Source organism: Esox lucius, chromosome 12 (genome assembly GCF_011004845.1).
Source record: "Esox lucius isolate fEsoLuc1 chromosome 12, fEsoLuc1.pri, whole genome shotgun sequence".
Taxonomy (NCBI): Eukaryota; Metazoa; Chordata; class Actinopteri; order Esociformes; family Esocidae; genus Esox; species Esox lucius.
The window spans coordinates 25,379,881-25,391,420 of NC_047580.1; the positions used below are offsets into that span (position 1 = coordinate 25,379,881).

The 11,540-nt window shown below is 38.5% G+C and overlaps 1 protein-coding gene across 1 annotated transcript; it reads right to left on the reverse strand.

Annotated features, from left to right (window-relative positions):
* Nucleotides 1-6,738: 6,738 nt before the first annotated feature.
* On the reverse strand, nucleotides 6,739-8,388 carry cebpb (CCAAT enhancer binding protein beta). Its single transcript, XM_010890603.4, has one exon. It carries the CDS (start codon nucleotides 8,137-8,139, stop codon nucleotides 7,255-7,257), a length of 885 nt encoding a protein of 294 aa, XP_010888905.1. The 5' UTR covers nucleotides 8,140-8,388; the 3' UTR covers nucleotides 6,739-7,254.
* Between the last annotated feature and the right edge of the window lie 3,152 nt (nucleotides 8,389-11,540).

Below are 11,540 nucleotides of genomic sequence, written 5' to 3' on the forward strand. Positions count from 1 at the left end.
CCTTCCTCTGGCCCAGTGCTCGTCGAACATGGCAACGACCTATGACGTTGACAACAAGGCGATAATGTAAACAAACCTCACCGACCTGACCTCCCCAGACATCCTGTAGCACAACAGTCAACACTGATGTATCGCTTTCATACTGAGGAATGCTTTCATTATGTAAATACGTACAATTTGTTTGTCACTTGTGCAATAGCAATTTTTTTATATCCACATGTAGACATTTGCCCAGAAAGTACCTACTGCACTGTATGAACAGTCAACATTTTCATTTAGGAGCATTTTACAGACTAGTGTAAAATCGCCATTATGGGGTGAAAGGTTAAAACAAATGTGAGATTTGTCATATTTTGTATGATGTGGGTTGTGTGCTCGTCCATTCAAACAATGTGTGTCAACACACCCATTTCCTGGTAGTCTGTGTGGGCTGGCTCACCTGGATGTGGATAAGTCAGACATTGTATAGGTGACATGGAAACAATGTTATTGCGCAACTGACAGTGCTTGGGCAGTAGCACAACGGAGCTAACTACCAGCACCATTGTTACCGACTGTGATACCGACTGTGACACAAAAGTATATTTGCTCGAAAGTAATGTGGAGTTATTTTCGCCAAAAATACATTCCTCCAACTGTTTAACATTGGTTTTGTTCCTGACTGTGAAGCAAAATTGACATTTCTTAGATCTTTTTCCTCTTTTAAGGGACAGCTTTCTCTTTTCTTACTGTCTGTCTAACATCCTTTAAAATCATGTCAAAAGGAAAGAGGACCTTTGGTTTAGCACTCTGTAATCTAGGATTTTTTTAGGGTGCATATTAAGGAACTGATGACTTGATGTATCTAATTCAACATGATTAAGGATTTATCAAAACGTACTCGGTTTTCACCAATGAGTTACAGAAAGGTTACGTTTTTCGGTCGGAATTATTCTTTGGAAATAGCAACTGAGTTTACAGATGAAAAATCCTCTTCTGGTTTGTTAAGGCACCCCTTCCTTCACCTATGACATTATAAGGACTGACAGGAGGCCCGGTATTTCTAACACATTCTCTATCTGTTCAGGAAGGAAAAGATGCCATATCTTGCTGCATGTGGGCTTATTGTAAGTGCCATTATAAGTAGTCAGACGCCACAGGAGCGGTTAATTTCCATCACGTGAGTTGATGGCAGTTGTTTCTGCCCCTGCCTGCATATTGCCAATGGCTGGTTCCCTTGCAACACCAGTCAAACACATGCATCATTCCATTTTTACAGTATGATATAACATTGCAGTACAGTACCAGTCAAAGGCTTGGACACACACAACAATTACTTTGCCGATTGTAACCTATTTTAGTAAAATGTACTCACTTACTTAGTTGCGTGGTGGTCCTATCTGGCTATCTTAAGGTGAGTGCATTAACTGTAAGTCACTTTCGCAAAGAGCTTCTGCTAAATTATTGAAATATCAAACGTAAAATCGAGAAAGTGATCAGGGTTATTGTACAGCAGCCGTGGGGTACCACACAGTTATTGGTTGGCAGGCATATTTGACCACTGCATACAAACTCTAATATGACAGTGTAACCTTAAGTTAACTAAATGACACCAACTACATGGTTGCTTTGTCACTGGCCAGTGTTTCCTTGTGCAAGAGCAGGATGGCCTTCTCTTTCACAAGACCTTCACAAGACCCATAATACTTGCTCCGCAGTGACCACAAGTCTCTGCTGCTGCACGTCAGTTGTGCTTCTTTGCAGTCATCCAGAGTCAAATAGGAGAAGTAGAGATGTTGAAATCTGGGTTCACTCCAAGCCAGATCATCTACCGGCCCTTTACGGTATCTCAGCAGGTCTGAATTCCCGTAGAAAGCCCAACAGTCCGGATATCCGCTATCATATTAGGGTCATTTCTATCTTGGTTAAGGATTAGCTAGATTTACTAACTTTCCTGAATGAAATAGAACTTAGTTATTTGGTTCCGAGTTGTCAACTATTACAAAAATGATCTTATCAGATGCAGCAATGTCCTGCGTGGCCTTGTACTGTAGTGTAGAGATGTTTGAACCTTTCACCTCTAAATAAGTGAATACAAATTTGACATAGAGTACATCCTCAAAATGGAAAAGATATTGTTGTTCTTTAATAATAATAACACCATAAAAACAACCTTGATGTGTAACCCTTGAATGATAGCAGACCGTTGCCAAGCCTCTTTGCCATATCTTTAGTAAAAGCATAAAAGAAAATGTTTCCACAGGAACGGAAGGAAGCTAAAGTAATTCCACTACCTCAAAATGGTAAAATCACCCTTTGCTCTAACAGCCATCAAATCAGTTGGCCCTATGTTCTCGCTTAAGTGATGGAGATATATATTGAAGTTGGAGTTATATTTCACCAAATACAAAGTTATATTTACAATTAACTATCAAATGACAGCATGCATATACATATTTTATGGTACTAAGTTAATGAAATGGATAAAATAAATGGATAATACCATGATATCTACAGCTGTATTATTACATTTGTAATGGTTATGATCATAAATTATTATTGAAAAATGTAGCCAAGGGTTGTGCACTGGTCTAAGCCACTGCCTCAAGGTCACATTTACAGCTGCACCATCGGCCCACTGCTCTTTCAGCAAACCCCCCCCCCCTCTCCCTAACTTCTCCCACAATCCCAACCCATTGAAGCATGAAAACATACACTTGCTGACAGAAATGTTCGCACCCTTGCACTACTAAAGAATGAAGTAGAAAACTAAAAACCTTATGGTTTCGTCACATAATCGTTTACATTTCCAAATTGCGGAATTAATTTGTTCAACTGTAAATTAACTTCATTATAGTCTCATCTCATCTTCATCCGCTTCATTACTTCATTATAGTAATTCAGAAAAGAAAAAATACTGCGTGGACAACATTTTTGGCACCCAATACCTATATACCTATAATTTACTTGCACATTTTTCAGCAAAGATAACTGCAGTTAAATGTTTGTCTCAACGATCAGTAATCTTCCCGCACTTCTCTACTGGCAACCTGGCCAATTTTTGTTGCAGGAAACCACTCCAGTTCTGCAATTTTTGAGGAGTGCCTTCGCCCAACTGTTGATTTCTGCTGTTGCCATATGTTTTCTGAGGGATTTAGATCTTGACTCATTGCTGTCTATGCCAGAACGGTTCAGCATTTCTTTAGTCATTGTTGATATATCTTTGATGTGTTTGGGCTTATTATTCTGCTAGAAGATACACAACCATCAACAAACACCAAGTTTCTGAACGCTAAGTTGAACATTGCCCCCAAAAAACACAATCAGCTGATATATCACACACTCATGTGCCCCAGTACCAGTGGCAGCAAAGCAGCCCCACAGCGTTATGGAACCACCCACACATTTGAATAGGTAGGTAGACTGTTCTTGGTACAGGGAGCAGAATTTTCTGGTTTGTCTTTCTCAAACCATGTTGAGTAGCAATTTAAATTCTGTATTTACCTACAACTCACACATGAGTTAAATAACCAAGATGAGGTGTAAAATAAGTAAACAAGATCATCTACATGTTTTTAAATAAGGTGTAATGTCAGTTTTGGGATTTTTTCTTGTAATGGGTTGTTCTGACACAAATCAAACAACATGTTGTTTCTTTCTCAAGTTCTACTATGAAATTGGTCATTATTGAAATCTAGACCAACTTGTGTTAATATTTCTGGCTGCAAATGTATTGTTGATTAATTTTTTTAAGTTGGAGAATTAAGTTGGAGAATTACCGACAGAATTGGAGAATTTGCCACTTCCAAAAAGATAGATTGACAGTTTATATGCTCATGACTTCGCACTCTACATTCCAGCACACAAAGCCAGTGAGCTCACTAAGCATTTACAAGCAATGCCAGAATAGGTGACAAACAACAAACAGGTCCTACAGCTAAAAGGAACAGCATTGTCTTTGGTTCAAAACACTCTCTGATAACTAAACCTTATGGTGTGCATGAAGGGTGAGAGCGCTGACAAAGTTGTTGTGAAGATCGGAAAACGTACCCTATCTGTTACAAAAAGATGTCCCGTATTTCTGATGAATAGATCACCTGTACTAATACTTCAGGCTCAGACTGTACAGGGAGGAACGCTGAAGAGGGACACACCAACAGAACCACAGAAATGACTTTTCCTTAGTTGTATTGTTTCTTTTTTTTTGATTGCGTGTCTTTAGTTGTTGAAATTGTTATTCTGTTTATATTTTTGTCTTTAACGTCTGTGTGTTGTAAACTGTAAAATGTTGCATGTGTTTGATATATAATTTTTTGTTGAGGTGAGACTAAGCATAACCTTGGCGTCAGCAATTGGAAATCTAAATAAACCCTTATGAACAATTAAGGTAAAGTGCTTTGCTCAAGGGCACAACAGGTTTTTTCGTTCACCTTGTTAGACCAGGCTTTTGAACTAGCAAATGTTTGGTTAAAATTTATAATTGTTGTGCAACTGTGTAAACATAGCAATTAAATGTGTCTTTCTAAAAACGTACATACTGGCTGCATGCTCTGTTTAATTTCATGAATATGATTTGGATATAGAAATGATATGTTGTTAAAAGGAATCACACCAATATCAATGTTTCAAGTGCCTTCAATGAAGCGTTTTCCAGGAAATCTCACATTGACCAGGTAGTGAAAGAAGAATTGGTATTAATTATCTATTTACATCTCACTCATAACAAACAACATAAGCATTGAACATATCTTGCGACTTTGAACACGGTGGACTTATGTCCTGTTTAACCTTTCACAATGTGGGAGTGCTCTGTTTGAATCGCTCTCCACCAGGAGATGTTAGGAGGACTATTGGTCTGCAGCAGCTATGATGCAATGTGGAGTTTTACAGACAGCAATGGCTCATTGACGGTAAAGACTGAAAAAGGGGGTAGGGCTTTGTTTTCCAGAAAAAATTTGATCCACTGTGGGAAATTCCCTGTCCTCTGTCTGAGCCAGGCGCTAGCAGCGATCAGGATAGTGTCCAGGAACTGCAGGGTGGGAGCTGCAGTGGGCAGGACTACGAGGTCCCCCCCCCCCCCCCCAAGTATCACGTTTGACCACTGAGTGTGTACATGTGTATTACTAGTGAGAACAAGAAGTCTTCACAAGCATAGCAACCTTAAACAAATCTGGCCCTGTGAGGACATTTGGCATGTCTTAACATGTCATAAAAAATATTAATAATTACACACTATTACCATATTACACACTGGACCAGAATTGATTTAGAATGGGAATACATTTTTGTCCACGATCAACGTGTATCTTGGAATGTGAACAATAACCCATCAGTTAACACTAATGATAGAACTGTCAGCTTGATTTTAAAGTGCCAATTTGTGATTCAGGCCTGTTATGCAGGGCACGCTTAAAGGGGTTATTATTGGGCTCATTATTGTGCATGCTAATACTCACTAACACTAATTTTGCACTAGTTTGGAAGACTAACCCAAACTAAATATACAGCGTTCACTTCTCTTTAGAAACCAATTATATTAGGCCACTGTATAGTGCAAAAATCGTGAACTATCGCTTAAAGTATTTACTCCTGCTACTAGTTTGTTTTATAAACCAATATGTTTGCTCATTTTTATTGGGTGTGACTTTTAATTCATGGATGGAACAGGATGGGGTTGTTGCAAAATACTCGGTTTCCATTTTAGGAAGTAGACTTGTGAAATCGAATATGTTCAAAACAATGTTGTTTCTTTTGTATGTGACACAAGGATGACAGTGGTAAAATGTCCTTGGAGCCTTTGTGTGAACTAACCAGGTCTCATCAAGAAATATGTAATTCACTAATGCACATACAATTATAAGTCTTCTTTTGAAAATGGCATCCTTTACAAACCTCCGCCCTGCATTCTTATAGATATGCTATTGTTCTTAGCACGGTGGGAGGGGTGAGGGGGTTTCATCCTTTCTGATAAACATGGTAACCCTTGAGGGGCAACCCCTCAGTAATATACACAATCAACTAGAGAAAGATTTCTTGGCTATCTTGTCTTATTGAGCAAACTGGACCATCATTGGACACGTAAACAAAGACAAACTGGACATTCAAAATTACTTCTCTTCAGATTGTCTCATCAGTCACTTGATATTTGAGGCTGGCAGGTTAAACATGTGGCAAAAAAAAACTGAGGTGGTGTGTTGAGGCAGAAGGTTAGTTGTTGATTAATCTGGTCGTGTGAGGCCTTGAACCCTTCTGTGGGTCAGTGGACCAACCAGACTATTGGCCAAGTTGTGTGCTTAAGATAATTCTGACATTTGCCAGTTGGACAAAAATGTCTGTTAGTCTACATGTCTTTCTTCATTAGTACACTTTTTGAGTATAAAATGTCTTACTGAAATCACATCGTATTAGTGGTAATTCTATTTACATCAAGGTTTTCAGTAACATTATGTATTATTTTGAATCATTAGATGAAATAACTCATCATTGTCCAAATAATTTGTCCAGTGGTATATAATGTGGTATATAATGTGACCCTATGTACACATTATCTTTCAGGACCAGTTTCACAGATACAGAGTAAGCCTAGTCCTGGACTAATAATAAATAAGTATACTTTCAGTTCAGGACTAAGCTTAAGTTTTTTCTGCAAAACTGGCCCTTGGAGTTAAACCTTGCATTCTTATAATGCGTATATGATATTTGTGTGTGAGAGAAATAACCCAGTCAGGAGATCATAAAAACAAACAACATACAAATGAATAATATCAAAGTATAAATCTGTTTAATTCAATAAAATATCAAGTACCATCAAACATTTGTACATGTTCATCACATTGAGATTATTTCTTCATTCATTGCCAATACTATTACAAAGTGTTGCATCATACCTCTGCAGTGGGCTACAACTCTTCCCTTGACAACCATTGCTCCAGATAAGGACATTTATTTTTAAATAACAGAATATTTATCAATTTTCAATAAAAAATGCAAAAACCTTAAGAAATACTGCACACACATTTTCTTTAAAAAAACAACAGAAAGGTGACCTGTCAAGAGTCAAGAATCATGAATGGCGGCGCATTGCATGCACCTTCTGTGATCAATCACAACTGTCCTTGTAAACTGTTGGTGGCTTTTCTCTACCGGTGTATAGCCTACTGCACATCTTGGAGCCACCTTCTCACATTCATGGCACCATGATAAATGTTCTTTTGCGCAGGACCAGATGAAGTTGCCTACCGGTTTCAAGTGAGAGGTGTTGGCACTCCGTAGGGGCTAACACTGACCGGTGGCAGAAAGCAAGTTACGCAGGGTCGCAAGCTCTCTTGATAGCTGCTCCACACGTTTTTGTAAACGATCATTCTCTGCAGCCAGTTCAAGCACTTTGTGTTGAGTCTCCATATTGCGCATTTTGGCTTTATCCCTGCTCTTTCTAACAGCAAGGTTGTTTCTCTCCCGCCTCTGCTTATATTCCTCACTGTCCTTGTCCAGTCGCTTCTTACCCTTGCCTCCGGACGACATGTTCCCATTCTGCGAAGGCGACCTGCCTTTACCTGACGGAGCAGGTGTCCCGGGTGGACTGGAGGATGACGAGGACGCCGTAGAAATGTTACCAAGACTCCCGCTTGGATTTGACTGGTAATGAAGATACCTCATGTCGTAGCCAGATGAACCGTTGTCCATTCTTGGCTCTTCTTGAGACTCGCCTCTTTCACTAGGTTTAAATTGGTTGTCAAGAAACTCTGGGCTGAACACAGTGTCCACACGTGTCTCCTGTAGTTCAGGATAACCCAGGACGTATTGGTCTCTAGGGTTGCCGTGGGGACTTGTCTCCCGCTCGTTAAGAGATATGTAGTTTCTGTAGTTTTGTTGTAATGACGAAAGTCTCTTTATCCTGCTTTCCTCGGCAAGGAAATCAGCAAAGATGTCTATCCCTCTCTGCTGAGTTTCGTTATGTGCTGCCAATTGTTGACAGTGCGCAGTAGTTGGATCTAAGTAGACGCTAAAATCTATCGCTTTCTCGTGTTCTGCTATGCCAAGCTCCGTCATCGAACCGTCAACCGGCTGCTTGCAAGTGCTGTTGTCGCTAATAGGACTGATAATACTGTTTCTACTCTGGAAAGCAAAGCAATCCCCGTCGTAGAAGCCGGCCACTTCCATGGATCTTAACACCCGCCGGATTGCGGGAACATCGAAATCAGGGGCAGAAGCCCGAGATATTAGCTAAGATCGTAGTGCGGGCGGAAATAACACTTGAAGTAGGCGATCTTGGCACACGACGGACTGTCACAGTGATAATACTGAATTATTGAAGAAAACAAGAAACGTAAAAGAGTAGGCTCTTACTTCACAGAGAGTTGATGCGTCACCTAAATGCTGATGTCTGTTGCAACAGTGAGAATCTAGGGACAGCTTATATACCATACCTATGAATAGGCGGAGCTTGTATTACGTTTCCCCAGTTGGGCAAATCTACTCTCCCTTGATGCTCTGAATTGTTATTTTAAGAGGTGGAACTTCGAAAATACAATTTCACAACTTGGCCTAGGCTACTATTAGCCTAGACCTGGGTTCAAATGCATGGGTATTTGAAACACATATTTCGAGTGTAGCATTTGTTAATATTTCTTCAATAATATGGCCCAATGGACCAGCTTGTTTACAAAGACATGATTTCAAATGCCCCTATGGTTTAAATGAATTGCATATTTCATTATGTGTGATTGAAAATACACATGCCAAAAAAGTGTTTTGAAATACATTAATCTTTTACTATTTATGTATTATACACACAATTCAAAACACGCATTTCAACTTATTTAAACCAGTTCTGCTGTAAGAATTTACTAATTATGCCATATACTATATAGTTTATACTATGCATTACATTCATTTCTGCACTCGATTTAAACACATTCTGTTCTAAATACACTAAATTGTAGGCTACATGGGGAACAAAATCAGAGGAGATGCAGTTTCTTCCAGTATTATTGGCACCTGCAAGAAATAAAATAATTCAGAAGCTATATTAGACATGATATAGTATATACACACTACTGTTAAAAAAAGTTTGGGTTCACTTGTTTTCCATTAGACAACTTACATTAAAAGAGTTTGAATAGGAAATTATAGCAAAATGAACAGGAAATAAGGTTAGAAATAATGATTTTTAATTGAAATAATAATAGTCCTTCAAACTTTGCTTTCATCAAAGAATCCTCCATTTGTAGCAAGTACAGTTTAACAGAAATGTGTTGAGATAATCTGAAGAGAGCATCTCCCACTAGTTGGTTTGGCTTAATGGGCTCTTCTTATGTACCATACGGTCAAGCTGCTCCCACAACAGGTCAGTAGGGGTTAAGTTCCAGTGACTGTGCTGTTCATTCCATTATAGACAGAATACCAGCTGACTGCTTCTTCCCTAAATAGTTCTTGCATAGTTTGGTGCTGCCCTGTTGCAGGAGGAAATTGGCTCTAATCAAACGCCATCCACAGGGTATGGTATGGCGTTGCAAAATTCCAGATCCCTTTTACCCTGTACAAATCTCCCCCTTTACCACCACCAAAGCTACCAGTTGAGGACCTGTGAGAGGTGTCTGTTTCTCAAACTACACACTCTAATGTATTTGTCCTCTTGCTCAGTTGTGCACCTGGGCCTCCCATTCCTCTTTCTATTCTGGTTTGAGCCAGTTTGCGCTGTTCTGTGAAGAACACAGCATTCTATGAGATCTTCAGTTGTTTGGCAATTACTCGCATGGAATAGCGTTAATTTCTCAGAATAAGAATAGACTGATACGTTTCAGAAGAAAATTATTTGTTTCTGGACGTTTTGAGCCTGTAATCAAATCCACAATTGCTGATGCTCCTGATCCTCTACTAGCCTAAAGAAGGCCAGTTCTATTACTTTTTTAATCATCACAAAAGTTTTTAGCTGTGCTAACATAATTGCGAAAGGGTCAATTAGCCTTTTAAAATGCAAACACAACGTGCTATTGGAACACAGGACTGATGGTTACGGATAATGGGCCATGTATTTTTATATCAGAACGTAAGAAATCTCAATCTCAATTTACACAATCGCACAGAAGATCAATACAATGGCTCAGACATATTTATTTAAGTAAATGTTTTCTTCTCTGTAAAGACTAATTTACACTCAATTAACAGATGGTCTTATCCAAAGTTCGGTAGAATAGTGAATGCATTCATAGTCAGGCTTTTTGGTAATAGCTCCCCGTGGGATTTAAACCCACTACCTTGGTGATGCTCTACCAACAGAGCTTAGTTATACTAGACCATAGTTGTCAAACCTGTAAATCTCACCATTATTTTCAATATTCCAACACACGTCACGCAAAATCACAGCCTCTGGATAACATCCTTTTTCTAAAATGTTTCATGAGATAGAAGAACACATTGGGAGGCATTCTACAACATTCAACCTCACAGAATCTTTTCAGATCCTTAATACTGTTTTTCTGTGCTTAAGGATCACCCTCTTTAAATGAGACCACAGGTTTTAATGTGGGTCTAGTCCAGAGACCGATGTGGCCACTGCATAATATGGATTTTGTGGTCAATTCCCAATTATTTTGTGGATGTTTCTGGCAGGAGGGTGACATTTGGTTGTGTTTGAATCTTTCAGATAGACTGCAAGCAAACAAAAGAAAATCAAGAAAATAAATGTTTAACTGACAACAAAATCAATATTCTGCATAGGCCATTCAACTCTACTGAAAAACTGTGGTTTATATTGAGGAGGGCAGTTCATAAGCGCAGATGGAGGATATCAAGTATTTCACAATATTCTTAATGGAGAAATGATCTAAACTCCCCCCCAAAGAATTCTCCAATCTCTTAAAGGTTTTGAGAAAAAGGTTCAGTATCATGATCTGAACAGTGAGCCTGCTGAAGTATTGAAAAAAGATGTACCAATAATTTCGACTACTATCCTTTTGAGAGTTTTTCTACTACTTATTAAATAATATATATGTTAAAGTATTTTGTTAGCTTGTCTAAAGTAACATCATTTTGACAATTTACTGTATGTGGCATGGTCTAGTATTTGAATTATTTTAAACAATGTTCTTTGCATGTTTTTAATTTAAATTGATGTAATGTGTTATACAACATTTAAATCCAATTTTACAATATTTCAGTGATAATGGATATTTAGTAGGCTACATTATCATGTGTATTAAAAAAGATATGGCTATCCACATGTAGGCATTGTTGATATATGATACAAAATGTCATATTGACAGATAAAGTAGATTTGAATACTTTTAAGAAGTCACATATTTTAGGGCACTCTGAAAATGTATTGCCTGGCATTTTGTAATCAAAACATATGGACCCAAAGTTGTCTACTGCAAATAGAGAAAAGGAACAATCATTCAGACTTGATTTTGGAAAATGATAGTCTACTCTGCCATCTAGCGCTAAAATACACCTATAAAATGTACCTTGCTGGTGTATTTTACTTAATTTGAGAAACTTACCCCAATAGATTTCCTCTAAATGCATTGCCTAACATTGTATCCCACAGAGTCAAAGCTTTG

Excerpts from the sequence above, each read along its gene's own strand:
- cebpb (XM_010890603.4), bottom strand. The coding sequence starts at position 8,139 with ATGGAAGTGGCCGGCTTCTACGACGGGGATTGCTTTGCTTTCCAGAGT.